The sequence below is a fragment of the Coffea arabica genome, chromosome 1c (genome assembly GCF_036785885.1).
Source record: "Coffea arabica cultivar ET-39 chromosome 1c, Coffea Arabica ET-39 HiFi, whole genome shotgun sequence".
In the NCBI taxonomy this organism is placed as follows: domain Eukaryota; kingdom Viridiplantae; phylum Streptophyta; class Magnoliopsida; order Gentianales; family Rubiaceae; genus Coffea; species Coffea arabica.
This window is the reverse complement of record NC_092310.1, coordinates 51,336,114-51,353,048: the sequence shown is the minus strand read 5'-3', so window position 1 is coordinate 51,353,048 and position 16,935 is coordinate 51,336,114. Positions and strand designations below refer to the sequence as shown.

Below are 16,935 nucleotides of genomic sequence, written 5' to 3'. Positions count from 1 at the left end.
TCTTGATTTAAAGTCAGACGGCTACTAATTTTCCTTGTCATATGTTAAATCATGCTTTGCCAATTTGATTACCACTAGTCAGATATATGCTGTATCTCTGGGTTAGCACATAAACATTTCGCCTCATTCACGATCGAATATTTCTGTTGGACAGAATCTGTAAAATTACAAAACACAAAAAATAAAAACAGATCTATGCCACCAACTTTATCACGAAAGGCCCTGAAACATCTTCGTCCGGTTTTGGATAACGCATCCATGAAAGTCCCGAAAAATACAAAGACACGCCTGGTGGGACTCGAACCCACAATCGTCTGATTAGAAGTCAGACGCCTTATCCATTAGGCCACAGGCGCTTTGGTTGTTTCCCTATACGAGTCATATATAATCCTAGTTTTATAGTTTGATAAGCCGTTGGACATGGCAAAATCCAATTGAGTTTAATAAATTCACAATCTCTTGTAAATACTATACGAGTACATGAAAAAAAAAAAATTTGTTTTGAATAGAAATTCACGGCAACAATCTATGATCAAGATGTATTTCCAGTATGAGGGTTTATAACGTCAAATTGCAGTTTAGCCTCTTCTTCACATTATTTTCTCACTAAAGGAAAGTGTCACCTTTTGCTTTGCCAAAGATTTTCGCGCAGGTATGGTGACTTTTATTAAATAATTATTTTTTTAATATTCCGATAGTGTATATATTATCAAACTTGAAAAATATGACAATTAGTTTTAATTTTAATTTGAAATTTATGTTTTGTATATGTGCATGTACCCAACCCCACTAATGTATATATAGTTTTTTTTTATGCATAATTTATACATATCTTTTTTAAAATGAATTGCATTACATAATCAGTATATAGAAGTTTAATCTTTTTCTAAAATGGATTGGAATGCAACTCTCCACCATTAATTGTTGCTTCGTGGCCTCTTCATTTCATATTCATGATTCACTCAGGTGACCTGTTCGAGTCTCCCTCTCATGCTTTTCATCTTTTTTTGTAATTTTTGTCTTTGACTAGTTAACTATAACTACGAAATGGCAATGAATGAAAAGTTTTTAAGATAGTATACATACAAAACATACATATACATTCACATTTATTGACCTGTTACATTTAAATACTTATCTTATGTAATTTTATTTTATCAAGAAATTAACACTTGAAATCTATCTTTGCAAGTTTTTGGTGAATTGATACTTGAATTCTATCCTGACAAATGTCCATCGAGACAAATCCCACACTAAATGGCTTTTGATAAAAGTAAGTATTCAGCATTTATATCTGTAACTTTTTGCTTATGTTTAAGACAATTGACACTAATTTACTTTTCTAATTGTAGAAGTATTCAAATCCGTCTCGCTTGCTATTTTTAGGAGTTTTTGTAGAAAGGTAATTGTAACGATGATGTATGTGAGATAAAAACGAGATTGAAAATGTGCTTACCAAAAATATAGAAACTTTTCTACAGAAAACCCTAATCCAAACAATGCCAACTAGAAAGCATAATCAGAATTCTCAATCTTTACCATCTAACTACAGACATATGAATTGAATATAATGATAGACTTCATAGTACTCATTCTTTATCATCGAATTGCACATGATAGAACATAACGAAGCACTTGAGCATCTTCTAGTCACAAAATTTTGCTTTACACTGCCTTCAAAAGAAAGCAAAGCTAACCCAAAGAATTTCTCATGCCAACACACAATTTACTAATTTAGCACCATTTCACGTGGGGTTAGCCACCAACAAAGCCACAATCACTCCCGAAAAGAAAAGAAAAGAAAAGAAAAGAAAAGGAAAAAAGACCACAATTATACCAATCACAACAATGTCCCAATCAGAAAAAATCCATGAAATAATAACACCACCACGTAGGCATCAATTATCAGACAATCTCATTAGTAATTCCACCACCCACAGGACACAAGCCCGCACCGCTCGTTGGATTCACCTCGATATTCCCTCGGACGCTTTCCCTGTTTTTCCTTCCGACCATCTGTTCGACAAAAAGCGTGACCCAACTACACACACGCTTATTATTATTCTACTATTCCCCCACCTCTCCGCTTCCTCTCTCATATCATTTGTCATGTACCCTTGTCCCTCTTTAAATCCTCTGCCGGCCTAAATTCTCTCAAAATTTAGATTATCTGAAGGGGTCAAACACTCAAACCCGAAGTTATAGCAATGGGCCGTGGGATAAAGCTCGAAAATTTGTGAAAACGATGCTTTTCTCCGCCGGTTGCGTGTCTTGGCTTGTGGGTTCTCTATATGTATGTTTTTTTTTGGGAGTGTATTAAAGCAACGTGTGGAGTATGGACCATGCTGTTGCTGTCTTGTGTCTTGTAGGGGATATCAAGAGCAGTGAGCTAGTCTTTTTGTGTGCAAGAATTACTGGGGACTCAGTGGCTTAGCTGTAAAGTGGTGCGAGAAAGGGAAAGAGAGGACCCTGAACGTAAAAATGATTACTTTGATTGATTTGTGCTCAGAATTTACTTAATTTTGGAGGGGTGATTTGGGTTTGCCTCATTTTGACTCTGTTCTTGTGGTTGCTATGGTTGGTGGCCTGCCCTGACTTTATTCTTTAGGATGGGGTTTATTTAATTTAATCTGGTGATAGGACTTATCTGGTCCTCTGATGCTTCTATTCAATTCAAAAGAGAGCGAAAAACAGAGGAAGAGAGTTAAATTGGACTGAACTGATTGACTAATTGTTCTTATAGAGGAGAAGGTCTGTTGAGTCCTCAGGGGAGGCATTGATATGGCTCCTGCAGCAAAAGTTACTGGTTTCCGCCGTGAAGGCAATGACTGGTATGCTTCTGTCTATTACTTAGTTGCTTATTTATGTTAGATTCTTGATAAAAAATCATATGTGAAGGCATCAGCTCCGGGACTTGTTCAAGTTATTTGCTTTGATCCTGTCAATAATCATCATGTTCTTTAACACTATAGAATTAGTCTTTGGCATTCAAATATAGTAGATATAGATTGTGGTGAATTGTGGAACTTGTTATATTTGCAGTGCCTCCATTATTACGCATGATTGGGATCAAGGAATAGGAATTCAGTTGTGGCTCTTATAGCCTGATTGTCCTTGGGTAAATATCCTGACTGTCCTTGTTCAGTTCAGTTACCTGTCGCAAATATGGTTTATAGTTCAGAATAAGATTTGAATTTATTGAACTGCCTGTACACGAATTGGTGTCAGAGTGAGGAATGTGAAGGAGGCATGATTATGAGCAAAAACAATTGCTATCTCTCTTATTGAAGTTGGAACTTGAGTTTAATCGTCATTCTTCATTCCCTGACATGTAGTAGGATGCCGAACATGTTTTGACTTTACATACGTTAATGTTTTGACTTTAGATACGTTACACATACTTACCTGGTACATGAGCTTTAAATCGATTTTGATTTATAATGAACTTCACAGGTTCTATAATGCAACTCTACCAAGTGACATAACTGTGGTGGTAGATGGTGTTAACTTCCATCTTCACAAGGTATTTCTTATTCTTTGTGCATCTGGAAATATATGAGATCTATTTTTGTATTTTGTTGTTCTTTTGGTGGTACTTTTTCTGTTGTTCATCTTGAGTTGGTTACTGATGTAGTGCCATTTGTATCTGAGTAGGTCGAAGGCAATGATCTTGTACTGTGTTAAACTTCTCACATCAAAGCATATTGACAAATGTCTGCTTTTGCATGTCCATTGCTTTTAGAACGTGACCGTCAGTTGATTATTTTGCAATTTTCCAATTACTATGAATCTCTCTCTGACATTTTGTTTGTTACATGTATGAAGTTCCAATGTCCCGCCTTTTAGCAACAAAAGTGTTTCTTCTCTAAAACAATTTGTGAGGACTCCAAGGATGTTGTCTTGTTTGAAATGACTGCGATCTCTCTATAAATCAGTACACTGTTTTTTTGTCAATAGCTCATTTCTTTGTGTTTTAGCACCTCTGTTCATTAGGTTCTTAAGTGGTTTTAGAATTTTAATAATTTTTTTTAAATTTAAATTTTGCCTTCTTCTTGCTTAATGCACAACTGTTTTCCTCTTCTGTGGCTGAGGGGAGGGGTCAGTACTAATTTGAGTTGTGTGGGATTTCTTTGACTTTTTCCTTGGAATTGCTTTTTTCTTCTCTTTTAATCCTCATTTTCTGTCTTTTTTTTTTTTTTTGTAGTTTTCTTAATCCTGAGGATAATATTAATTTTTCTTTGTCTCCAGTTTCCACTGGTATCAAGATGTGGGAGGATTTCCAAGATAATCGAAGAATCTGAAGAATCCACTGATGGGAATTTCATCACAACTTTTGAAGACTTCCCTGGTGGCAGTGAGACATTTTTGGTCATAATAAAATTCTGTTATGGTGGGCGGGTGGAATTTACAGCAAGAAACATAGTAATGGTATATTGTGCTGCGGACTACCTTGAAATGACAGACGAGCATGGAGAAGATAACTTATTGTCAAAGTCAGAAGGTTTCTTCCACAATAATGTTCTAAAGAACTGGAAGGATTGCCTTTTGGCTCTCCAAAGTTGTGAACCAGTAATTTCAAGAGCAGACAAGCTGCAAATTGTCAGTAGATGTTTAAATGCTGTCTCCGTGATGGTTTGTACAGATCCTAGTCTCTTTGGATGGCCTATGTTGATGTATGGTAGTTTACAGAGCCCTGGGGGTAGCATTCTATGGAATGGAATCAATACAGGTGCAAAGATCCAAAGTACCATGGAATCAGACTGGTGGTATGAAGACATTTCATATCTGAGTGTGCATTTGTTTGAGAGGTTGATTCATACAATGGAAGGAAAAGGTATAAAACCAGAAAATTTAGCAGGTGCTATAATGCACTACTGCAGAAAGTACCTTCCTGGTTTGGGCAGATGGCAGGGTGGACAGAGTGGTAAACCCAGAACTGTTGCAAGTTTCAGCATGACTCCAGCTGCTGTTGACCAAAAGGTTCTTTTAGAAAGTGTTACAAAGCTGCTCCCTGAAAAAAAGGGGACATTGTTTTGCCGATTTCTGTTAGGGCTTCTACGAGTAGCATTGATATTGGGTGTCAATCATACATGTCAGGACTCTTTAGAGAGAAGAATAGGGGTGCAACTGGATCAAGCTACTCTAGATGGTCTACTGATACCATGTTACTCAGACTCTGATACATTATACAATACTGATTGTGTAGAGCGAATGATTCATCATTTTATGTCTTCTGAATCGAGGCTAACTTCTCTATCCCCATCATCTTTTGATCTAGAAACATCTCCATCATCAGGACCATTGAAGAGAGTGGCAAAGTTGGTAGATGGATACATTGCTGAGGTTGCTTCTGATGTGAACCTGAAACCCAACAAAATGCGTTTGCTTGCAGAAGCCTTGCCAGAATCTTCAAGATCTTTGCATGATGGATTGTACCGAGCGCTGGATATTTACTTAAAGGTAACAATAAGTTCACTGCTGCTTATCAACTTGTGTGTCACGTAAAATTTGTGAATTAATTGCTGGTAACTTAGTTTTATTAATGGAATGTCGTGCAACTCCAAAGCAGTTTCCTTTTTCTCCTTTATGTTAGGAGTTCTGCATAATGATGTGTTTCTGACTTTCTGTGGTACTGCATGACTTGTGTATAAATTACTTGCAAAATCCTTTTGCATTTGATACACAGCAATCAACTTAATTCAGTCCTTTAGGACCTTTATGATCCAGATGAAGCTGAGTTTTGCTTAGGAAAAGAAAAAGGAAATGAAAGTGTGATGGACGACAGTTTGGCTGACAGGTTCTCTCATATTAAAGTAATTTTTATGTTCAAAGTATTTGCAGTCAACTGAATTAAAGTGCTGTCTATAGTCAAAGAATCTCCCCAAATGATGTGAACAAGTCATGTTCTTGTTCTTGGAAAATTGGGCTCTAGAAAATGATTTTTCTTAGTTCGTATCATTATTTCCTCTTCAGCTTTCTGGTTACAGCACATCTTAAATTGCTAGAGGCTTCCTTATAATTCAGTTCTTATTTCTGAAGCAGTTGTAATTTTCTTCAAAAGACCAGAAAATGTTATTTTAGTTAATTGTTTCAGCTTTTGTTTGATTTCATTGCAAAGAGACTCTTTATTTTTCTTAAACTCGTGATCTCCAATTGGGGACATTTTTGAATATGTCTAGTTTGTAACAGTTCCCTTGTGATTTTGTGTTATGTTTTAGCCTTCACTTGATATATGCAGTGCGTCTTGGCTACACATGCGTATAACATGCTTCAACACAGATACACGCAGTTTTCTGTGTACCTGCTATTTATACTCCTACAAAGGTGACCAATAAAGCTTGTTATTATCCTAATGTGGACAGGAACACCCTTGGCTTCCTGAGAAAGATAAGGAACTGCTATGCAACATTATTGACTTTCGGAAGCTGTCCATTGATGCTTGTGCTCATGCATCTCAAAATGAAAGGTTGCCACTCAGAGTTGTTCTTCAAGTGCTGTTCTTTGAGCAGTTGCAGCTGAGGGCAGCTCTTGCCGGCTGCCTCCATGTCTTGGATGCTGAAACTGCTCCTCCTGTTCCAATGACTGTCCCGAGTGACATGGCGGGTCAGATTCTCCAGAGAGATGGGTGGATGACAGTTGCTCGTGCGAACCAGGTATTAAAAGTAGACATGGAAAGGATGAGATCTAGAGTTGGAGAGCTTGAAGAAGAATTCACTAAAATAAAGCAAGAGATGAAAAGGGTGGCAAAGTCATACAGCTCTATCAGTTCTCCTCGTTTCATTGCAAGGAGGATGGGATGCAATCTGCTTCCCCAGTCTTCAGAAGCTCAAACAGATGTTGTTGAAAGTACAGCGCCTACTCCTAGGGCATCAGGTGAGCATGGAAGACTTTCCCTTCAGTCAAGACACCGCAAAAGTTTCTCTTTGTTTTGAAAAATCGTGACATTACCAAGTCTTCTTAGATACCCTGATAGTAACCCTGGAAGGTTGGGTCTGAGCTCGTTTCTCATGATATAATGTGTATATTGAGGTGCCAAGTCATTCGCTGTCAAGATGTTCTTTGACTTTTGAAGGCTTGAAGGAGGTACTGATTTGGTGAAATATAATGCAATTTTCTTGGAAAAGGAAGGAAGGAAGGATAATTTGAAGACAAATTAGTATTCGTTCTCAAAAATTTTGGCTGACATTCCGTTCTCAACATTAGTATAGGCGAGTAAATACATTAAGTCGACTCTAGAGAGGGAAAAAAGGAGGTATATCATTTATAGTTTTCAGATTCTTTTGGGTTCATACATGTACAGCTCCATTTGATAGGATGTGATTTTGTAAGCAGGTGAAATTTTGGTTGATTTGGACAGAAACTCTGTCCAAGTCAATTGATCGCTATGTCTGAAATGTAGTAACAATCTAGTGACATGTTCATCTCATGAAATTTTCAGATAAAAAAAGTAAATAGTCAAGCTGCTTAACCCATGTAAATTCTTGGTTTACATCCAACTCGCATGCCTAGCAAATTAGTCGATGTTGCTGTGTATGCTTTTGGCTCTTTGTTTCGCTAATGTATAGCACCACGGTAAGTTTTATCAGTAATCACCTGGTAAAGTTGCTTCAGGCACCGAGAAAGATGAAAATTCAAAGGCTTTTCTTGCTTGTTTATCTTGGTTTTGCTGTCTAAGCTTTGAGGTGAAAATCGGAGAGGCAAAATGCTTCTGGAGATGTTTATATTAGGAACTGACAATGCCAAGGACGGGGATCAAACAAGTTCTGATGCAATGCTGTGACTTCTGAGCATGTCCCTCTATGAACACAATTAGGATGAATGCAAAATGTGTCCTGATATTGCAGTTGCTGCTTGTGCTTATGGAGGCTAATTTACATTAATAGTTATAATATTCTGACATTGGAGTAATACAACAAGAATAAGTTGAAAACAAGACTCTATATATTGTTCTCCTCTTCTTTGTAAAGAAAAGATTGTGTGTGTATTGTTAGAGGTTTGGAAGTAGGAAGCATTTATGAGAACAGGGAAGAAGGAAAAGGAGGGATGGGGTTTGGAACGATTTTCAGGCATTGTTTGGCAAGTAAGTTTTTAGCCAAGTTTGTCTGCTACAAGTTTTTTTAACAATTTTAGTTACAGCAATCTAAAAAAATTTCTCAAAGTTTTTAAGCTATACACTTCAAAATTTTCAAAAATTTACACATTTTAAAATTTTTTCTACAACTTCTACAATAAGTTACGGTAAAATTTTAGACAAATATCCAAAAAAATTCACTTGCAAAATTGGGCTTCTGTTTCAATTGTACAAGATATATGGTGTATAATAATACCCATATTATGCATGTTTATCAACAAAGTAAAAAAGGCTAACTCTACTCGTGTAACTTATTGAAAATTGTTTGAAAAATCAATCTCAATTACTATAACAATCAGGCATAAATTGCTCATTAAAGCTGTTTCTATGATTATTAATAGAGTACGAGTGAGGTTATAGAATTAGGGAAGAAAAGTAGTGCCCTTGAATTTATATCTCTTTTTTCTTGAATTGCCTGTTGCATGATGGAAAAATAAAAATAATATGTTCTACATAAAAAAATAAAATAACTCGAGCCAATATTTCCCACTTTTCATGCTTTGTTTGCCCATTTGACATTTGGTAGTTGGCCAACGGCCAGGGACTGTATACTGAAACTTTGTAACATTCTATGGGGCATAATTACAAAATGACAAAATTCCAGGTGTCTAAATATAAATAGTCGTACAAATAAAGCTGCCACTCCAACAACAGCGTGCCATAAACCCTACTATGTGGGATCTTACGAGTTGCAGCCTATACGGAACCGGATTCCTGATACTTCACCAAAAGGCCAAAAGGCCCAAAGCTTTCGTGCTGGATTTTTTCTTGATAACTGATTTAAGTGTTGACAGCCAAAAAGGAAACAGGTATAGAACTTTTGTATTTTTGGTAATAGCTTTACATTGACAAGTATGGCTATTTCTTCCCAGAGCTTGAGCTTGGCATTGAAAAACCTGTCAATTTCGCCAAATGAAAGCAACCAATTCGCTGCCCAGAGTGTTGACTTCCAGTTCAGGCTTTTGGGTTCTTCCAAAAACTCGACCTTTTCCAGCTTTTCAATCAGAAATGATGGTAGTTTCAGGGAAAATAATAGGAGTAACAGTTGCCAAGTGTTTCAGCTCAAATGTAGCGAATCGGATTATATTGCGAAAACGAGTGCTCTCAAGGAGGTTATAGAGGAACCCAGAATTGATAATGGAAGTGGAGGAGATGGCGGCAATGGGCGATTGCCGTCTGGCGGTGGCGGTGGCGGTGGCGGGGGCGGGGGCGGAGATGAAGAAGAAGAAGGTGATTTTGATGAAAAAGAGTTTGGGCCTCTTTTGAAGTTTGAAGAAGTGATGAGAGAAGCTGAAAAACGAGGGGCGACTCTGCCTTCTGATATGTTAGAAGCTGCCGAGACCACCGGGATTCGGAGCTTGATTCTTAGCCGTTATTTGGGTTTACAGGTGGAAATGCCTGCTTATGATGTTTAAATTTTTTCCCCTGGTCATGGATTTGTTGCTATTGCCATCTTGATACTGTTGGTCGATGGATTGTTAATTGGAGTGTTTCTGGATTGAATTCATAATGCAGGGGTCAGTTTGGCCGTTGGGATTCTTGATGAGGTACTGCTCTATGCTCAGGAATCGAATGCTTGCTGATCCAGCGTTTTTGTTTAAAGTTGGGACAGAGGTTAGTTTAAGACTTTGAACTGGGTTATAATGTTGAATTATTATGTATGGGAACATGTATTGCTTGCCAAAAAGGATTATTCTTTGAGCTTAGCTATGGCAGTTATGCCTGTGGGATGTGTGTTTTTATTCTAATCGTTAATCAAGGACAGTTGCTCATTTTGGTCCATACGGAATGGTTTAGGGATACTCGTTTAGCTGTTTCGGCTGTTTTTTGGAGTTTGTCAGGGCTTGCTTTTCTTGTGGATGCATGAAATGCTTGACACAAATACCAAATGGAACCTGAAGTGACAACATTGACATTAGAGTGATGCATTATGTCTGTTTTCCTGTATTCTTTGAACCTGTGAAGTTGCATGGCAGAAAAATGCACAAACTAAAGAATAATTTCATGGATGAGGTTGAAATCGAGTTTGTAGCTTTCAACCTTGTAGACTGGACTTTTGTGGTGAACTTTCCAGTTTAGTTTCAACAAGTTATCCAACTTTTGTTAATGTATTTTCTGTTGGGCTGTCATAAGTAACTGGATGTCTTGTATTTTAGGTGGTCATTGATACTTGTTGTGCAACATTTGCGGAAGTTCAGAAGAGGGGTAAGGATTTTTGGGCCGAGTTCGAATTGTATGCTGCAGATGTTTTGGTTGGGGTGGTAGTTGACATTGCTCTGGTTGGCATGCTGGCACCTTATGCTCGTATTGGGAAGAGATCTGTTTCGAGTGGCTTTTTAGGGCGACTACAACTTGCCACTGCTTCTCTCCCAAGCAGGTATAATAGCTTATAGGATCTTAATGTTACTGTCATTTGTTCTCTTTCATCTTTTAACAGTATAGTGATGACCCCTTGTGTGGTTGACTTTATCATAACATAGATATTGCCATTGAAGCTGATCAAGGGGCTGTTGAAAACCAGCAATCTGGTGGTAGGAAGCAGTTGATGATAAAATATTGCATTTCAAAAGAAAACATCTGTTGTGACTTGAAAGTTAGAGATTCACGTATAGAAACCTTAAAGTCAAGTCAGGTGTATAAGATTTGAATAAATTGCTTCCTATTCTTCCAGATTGGAATGCATTTTAAAGATTGCAAAGCTGTAAAGTAAAACTAGCAACTGAGTGTCTTTGATTACCCAACATATGTCATGACCAGCCAAATTATACAGGAAAAAATTTTGCTTGTGTTGGTCAAAACCTCAAAGGTTGTTGATTTAGGCAATCAACCGATCATTAGGTGATGCTCTTATATAAATAATTCCAGCTACTTCTGTTGCACAATTAGGATTTATAGCCTCAATTACTAGTCTGCATGTTAGAGATATAACTCAGTTTCAGAGTTACTCCAAGTATTAGGACTAAAGATTTTTCTCCTTTTAAAGCATGCATTACCCCATGTTGTACTGAATACCATTAAATATTGCAAACTATCAGCTGATTGTATTTTAATTGCTACTATCCCAATTTTGACAGGGTTTGTGCCTAATATAAGATTAATTAGTTAATACTTGAGTGTCCTGTGAATACCTCAATCCCATGCCCCTTTTTAGTCTTATACTTCTGGTGTTTATTGGGCTAGCAGAATTGCGTGCATCTTGTTTGCTGTTACAACTGACTATTTAGGTGTTTAATTGTGAATATTTTGGTTCTAGTGTTTTTGAAGCTGAAAGGCCAGGATGCAAATTTTCAGTCCGGCAACGAATCGCTACATACTTTTACAAGGTAATACATTTTGTAAATACACCGGGTGACAATTACTATATTTGGTTACCAGGCTTCAAGTCTTGAAGGGAGCATATGTCCCCTATCATCTCATTTTATTTAGTTAAAAGCTTTCCCTGATCCACTTTTTTCTTTTAATGGCATGCATTCTTGTTCCAATGTTAACATCTTGCTTTCCCAGTTCATCTGTGATTTTTTGTGCTACTTTCTGTCGGATCCTTGTTGAATATTTCTCTTATTGACAACCTAACTTATGCTCGATCCAGGGTGTATTATATGGTGCAGTTGGATTTGGCTGTGGGCTTATCGGTCAAGGCATAGCAAATTTGATTATGACTGCTAAAAGGTGTATGTCTTTTTAGATAACTTCGTGCTATTACTTGCTATTGGACTATGAAATAGTTTCTAGGCTTTTGGAACGAGAATAATTCTTATTGTATGTTGTTCTCTTGGGTATTGAATTAAAGTAATTATCTTTTCTTAAACTCACTGTAAAGCTCTGGACTGAAAGCATGAAATAACAAAAAATATGATTCACATCTCTAATTATCATTTCACTGGTGTATGCAGTTTTTAAAAAGTAATCTTTGCACTGAAAAATGGGAAGTGAAACTAAACAAGAGATTAAATTTTTTAATCACTTGCTCTTAGAAAGTGGATTTTGAATAATATAATAAGTTGAAAGCAGCAATTTTGATGATGGAACAAATTGGTCAAATTATCCATTATTTTCCTAAATCAACCTTTTAGAAAAGTAAGTTCATCATATTCAGCACACTTGAAAGAATTAAAGTTTTGCTTTCTCCACTGTATTGAGAGAGCCATTATTCATATTAACCTTCACATTGGCCCCATAAATCCCTTCAATTAAGCACACAAAATGAGGAACTCGAGATAGTATTACGTACCTCACTGTGGCACAATTATTCAGTCTATTCTTTCACATTTTTCTTGTTCGGATAAGCATTAATGGACTATATGTCATTCTGATGAAATTTGAGTGGAGATGTCCAGAAAATTTGGCAGTGCACATTCTTAAATGGCCCCAGATCTATACCGTGCTTCTTTTTATCTTTCAGGAACATCAAGAAGTCAGAAAAGGATATTCCAGTTCCCCCTTTAGTAAAGAGTGCAGCTCTCTGGGGTATTTTACTTGATACTACCCAACCTATCCTTTCTATTGCTGCCACTGCGTGTACTATCTGATTTTGTTGCGTCAGAGTGAGGTTTCCATTATGCATTTAAAGCTTCACTACCTTTTATTATCATGTTGCATACTTTGATTCTGAGGCACTCAATCCTTAAAGACTTGGACTCTCTCTGACTTATCTATGTTCTTTTCTTTTTTCCTTTTTCTCTCTTCTAATTTTTTCCTGATGGCCTGATGAACATATGACTTCCAATTTCTTAGGCGCAGGGTAAGTGCCAATTGCACGGTCAAATCAACCGCGTGATTTTTTTTTTTTTTGGAAAAGAACGCTTGAGTGAATACAATTCTATGAAAGGATCTTATGCTTCTTAAATTTGGATGTAGTCTGCGAATCATATAGGTTTGAGCTATTCTTCAAATTTTTCTGAAATTTAATAACTTGATTGGGTACATTGTTCTTCGTTTCCCTGGTGCTAGTCATTTTTCCTTCCTTCTGCCTGTGTCATTGAAGCACATGTTTGATAACAATCTGATGGATTTCTTATTTCTGCCATCTCATGTGCCTTTGATTTAAGTTGCTGACGGACATGAAAAGAAAGACCTATGCTTGAACCTTGGTGTTCTCCTTCTGGTTAAATTCCTTGAGATATGTGGCTAAAGTTCAAGCCTCCAACAATCTTCTTTCAGAAAAAAAGAACCTAAGAGTCTTAACTTGTTAACCAGTATTCTGGACAAGCCGTTGCTTGGGGCTTGAATTGGAAGATTTTTTAAGAGAACTTCTGCCATGAGTTGCTTGTTCTCATTCATTTGGTGTTATTCATTATTCTCATTTGTCGCCAGGTGTTTTCCTAGCAGTCTCCTCCAATACTCGTTATCAGATTATTAATGGCTTGGAGCGATTGGTCGAAGCATCGCCTGTAGCAAAGCGAGTCCCACCTGTTGCAATGGCCTTCACAGTTGGTGTGCGATTTGCTAACAACATCTATGGTGGAATGCAGTTTGTAGATTGGGCAAAATGGAGTGGAGTGCAATAATAGCATCCATCAGATATCTCATCCATGTATTTTTGATTGATTGAAATATTCATTAGGTTAGATTTTTTTGGTTTAAGCTTTCCCAGCCCTTCTCCAACCCCGCCCTGCTGCCAGGAGAGTGGTGTTTTCCCTAGCTTGAATAAAAGAAGGAAATAGCAGAAAGAAGAAATAGTAAAGGAAAGAGAGAGAGCTGATGATGCCCTTGGCTTGAGCAAAAAAATTGTTGGGTTTGTTTCGATAGGAGTTTATTTGAATGATTTATTTGAGATAATTACTGTAGTACTTTTAGTGATGTGATGTATGTGAGATAAAAGGTAATTGAGAAGATAAAAAAGTGATTGGAATTTGTGAAGTAAATTATTTTATTTCAAAACTATGCAATGTTAATTGTAAATTTTGGTTTTTGGCAAGTCCTTGCTTCAAGCTTGAGTGGGGAGTCCAAAAAACAAGTAGAACATTTTTGGAGAATGCACTGTTGTATCTTGGGGCTTGTTTGGTGCCATATATCCGTTGGACTTAAAAATGTGTCAATTATCAGAAAGAAATGGCTCTGATTTTTTAACAACAAACAGGATGTCAGCTGGACGGTAGAAAGACATGTACAGTAAACATGGTAGAAAGACAGGAATTTGATTGCATATATATATAGTCCATCAGGTGTTCAAAAAGAATAGAAGAAAAAGTAGATAATCAAGAAAATCGACTTAATCCAAATAAAAAAATAGGGTAATGAACTTGCAATTCTTGAAATAATTAGGTTACTCGAATCTATTTAAAAAATTATATTAGAATATGGTTCTCAATTTTTGAAAATCATGATTATTTGGACATATATGCGTCTGTAGCACAAATGTCTAGGATTAGGGATGACAATGGGAGCAGGTGACCGCGAGCACCCGTCCCGCGGGGGGCTAATGGGGAGGAAGTTGGGGCGGGGGTGGGAGGAATTTTTTTCTCCCCGCTTAGAAACGGGGCGTCTAACCGGGGCGGGGACCGGGGGAGTGTACCCCCGTCCCGCCACCCGCTTTAAAAAAATAAATATATGTATATAATTATACATATAATATATAATTTAATTAGTTACAAACTTATGATAATGATATTATTAGTTATATGTATTATATAATGTCTATTAGTATATATAATATAATTGATATTATTAATTATACTAATAATTATATATGTGTACTAATACAAATTATTAATTGATTATACTAAATTTACTAATACATTGATACTAAATTCTTAATTACACTTAATACAATAACATTTTTTTCTTAAAAAAAGCACAAACACAATAATGAATTAGTGATTGTATTTGTGCCAAAAGTGAAAACTTGACTACTTTAGTTATATTTATTTCATCATGTTGGATTGTATTTAAATAATTTTTGTTTGATTGTTTTTATAAGTTTCAATTATAAAATTACAATGAATAATAATTTGATGATGTGTTGATATTTTAGTATTTGATTATTTGCTAAAATTTAATCATAATAAAATTATATAACAAATTTTTATTAACCCCGCGAAAGCACATGCAGGGGAAGCGGGGCGGGGCGAGGCTGGGACGGGGTGGGGGGAGTTTGTAGGCAGCATCCCCCGCCCCAACCCCGCCCCGTTGCCGTCCCTATCTAGGATATGTGGGATGGGTTAGGATAACTAGTAGCCAAATCCAAACCTCAACTCCAACTCATAATTATTTAGTCAATTTAATTTACTAATAATTGAATTATGAGAACTATTATATATTTTATTTTTCAAAACTTATAAACTTATCTATCTAATTCTATCTCCCAATTACCTTTTTCACTTTCTACATGCGTCGCCACTAATTTCATTTACTCTTCTTCTCCCTTTTTTTTTTTGTTCCAAAACTTCTTTTCTTTTCTCGTAAATCCTATCAACTCCATCACTCTACTAATTATTTTGTTTTTAATGTTTAAAACTTACATGTTTGGTTGTGGAGTAACTTGTCATCCTTATTTTAAAAAAAATAATATCGATTGCTTTCAAGAAATAGAGAAAACGGAAACAAATGTTTATAATATTCGGTGTTTAAATTATCTAATGTGTTTTGATTTTCTATTTTGTTGATAGATTTTTAGAATTGTTAGATTAAATACTCTTATTGATTTGAAAAAAAATATTGTATTGTTTGATTTGTTAATCTAATTCTTTTTTGTTTTTTATACGTAGAAGAAGATTAAATTATCATGTACACTCAAATCCTATCTCACAGATTAACCGATTCAACTGGGTTACAGTATGGAATGTAATTTTGTTGATCGCTACGTGTGATTAGCGACAGTGAATTCGTACATACATGGAATTTATGATCCCTGACCCTGGGCACCCCTAATGATCTCTGCTGAAACTTTTAGCGTCCTAAGTCTATGTGTGAACATTTGCAGCGAAATTTCCTCTTGTCTCCAATGGGTTGTTTTGACAAGTCAGCATTGAGTGCTACGAGCCTATGAAGAGTCAAAAAAGTGGACCGACTTTTGCCAAATTCTTCGAGCCCAAAAGCACAATGGTTCAAAGTTCAACCCGTTTACATCATAGAAGGTCATAATATGGTTGGGAAATCAATTCTAGAAACGCCAAAGATAAGCCTTATTTGGACCTTCTCTCTCAAGTTGGTGGTTTAGGGTCGAGTATTCGCCCGACAAGGGTATTATCAGGCTTACATCTGTGATGTCCAGAAGGGAAAGAACCAAGTAAAATGACGGAAGGAGACTGGAATTTCTTGAATAACAACATTCCTATGATTTTCATGAATTTCTTGTTCCCTCATTACCACAGTATCCATTTGTGAAAAAAATCTTTGAACATTTGGTCTGAGTTAAATTACTCTACTATGTGTGATAAATAATTAGATTTCGAATCTAAATGCTTGTATTTTAACCGATCAAATATGACAATTGAACAATCATTAATACGTCTAAATTCTATCTAATATATTATATGCATATACATACTAATAGTTATTATCTTTTTTTTTTGTATTTATACACTTTTTCTAATTAATTTTACATTTTTAAAAATTTAATACCTGAAATATATTTTAACAAGCGCTCAGAAAGTTCCTGTTAGACAGACCGTATGATAAAATAAAACAATACTACAATCTAATTAATGGTAAGATAGGTTTGAAAGAACTATATGGTATATGTTCGGGCTATTTTTGCTACTATTTAAAACTGCAGTAATAACAATTAAGTTTTCATTTAAAATATCTCTTTATGCCTTTTTAGTTGCTTTGCTTTGGATATATTTATAGCCTTTTGCCTTCAT

General features: G+C 36.1%; 2 protein-coding genes and 1 non-coding gene across 5 annotated transcripts; 2 read left to right on the top strand and 1 right to left on the bottom strand.

Annotated features, from left to right (window-relative positions):
• Window positions 1-283: 283 nt before the first annotated feature.
• On the bottom strand, window positions 284-356 carry TRNAR-UCU (transfer RNA arginine (anticodon UCU)). The gene has a single exon. It is a non-coding gene; the product is annotated as a tRNA-Arg (tRNA).
• A 1,281-nt stretch (window positions 357-1,637) lies between these two features.
• On the top strand, window positions 1,638-7,478 carry LOC113727002 (BTB/POZ domain-containing protein At3g44820-like). 3 transcript variants are annotated; one of them, XM_072076333.1, is made up of 5 exons: window positions 1,638-2,831; window positions 3,454-3,523; window positions 4,249-5,460; window positions 5,712-5,797; window positions 6,363-6,748. In XM_072076333.1, the coding sequence occupies exons 1-5, from the start codon at window positions 2,782-2,784 to the stop codon at window positions 6,517-6,519; spliced, it is 1,575 nt and encodes a 524-aa protein (XP_071932434.1). In that variant the 5' UTR covers window positions 1,638-2,781; the 3' UTR covers window positions 6,520-6,748. The 3 variants fall into 3 exon arrangements, with proteins under 3 accessions (XP_071932434.1, XP_027106754.2, XP_071932432.1); XM_072076331.1 differs by lacking the exon at window positions 5,712-5,797 and adding an exon at window positions 3,043-3,118 and having other exon boundaries at window positions 1,661-2,831; window positions 6,363-7,478; XM_027250953.2 differs by lacking the exon at window positions 5,712-5,797 and having other exon boundaries at window positions 1,657-2,831; window positions 6,363-7,478.
• Window positions 7,479-8,838: 1,360 nt separating this feature from the next.
• Window positions 8,839-13,995, top strand: LOC113742130 (protein RETICULATA-RELATED 1, chloroplastic-like). Its single transcript, XM_072076323.1, has 7 exons — window positions 8,839-9,519; window positions 9,647-9,745; window positions 10,288-10,508; window positions 11,385-11,454; window positions 11,721-11,800; window positions 12,534-12,598; window positions 13,445-13,995. Exons 1-7 carry the CDS (start codon window positions 8,986-8,988, stop codon window positions 13,636-13,638), a joined length of 1,263 nt encoding a protein of 420 aa, XP_071932424.1. The 5' UTR covers window positions 8,839-8,985; the 3' UTR covers window positions 13,639-13,995.
• Window positions 13,996-16,935: the final 2,940 nt, after the last annotated feature.

Bases quoted from the DNA above. Each gene is read 5' to 3' on its own strand.
- LOC113727002 (XM_027250953.2), top strand. From the start codon at position 2,782: ATGGCTCCTGCAGCAAAAGTTACTGGTTTCCGCCGTGAAGGCAATGAC. The intron at 3,524-4,248 runs GTATTTCTTATT...CTTTGTCTCCAG, and splicing joins TTAACTTCCATCTTCACAAG to TTTCCACTGGTATCAAGATG. The intron at 5,461-6,362 runs GTAACAATAAGT...TAATGTGGACAG, and splicing joins CGCTGGATATTTACTTAAAG to GAACACCCTTGGCTTCCTGA.
- LOC113742130 (XM_072076323.1), top strand. From the start codon at position 8,986: ATGGCTATTTCTTCCCAGAGCTTGAGCTTGGCATTGAAAAACCTGTCA. The intron at 9,520-9,646 runs GTGGAAATGCCT...TTCATAATGCAG, and splicing joins GCCGTTATTTGGGTTTACAG to GGGTCAGTTTGGCCGTTGGG. The intron at 11,455-11,720 runs GTAATACATTTT...TGCTCGATCCAG, and splicing joins TCGCTACATACTTTTACAAG to GGTGTATTATATGGTGCAGT.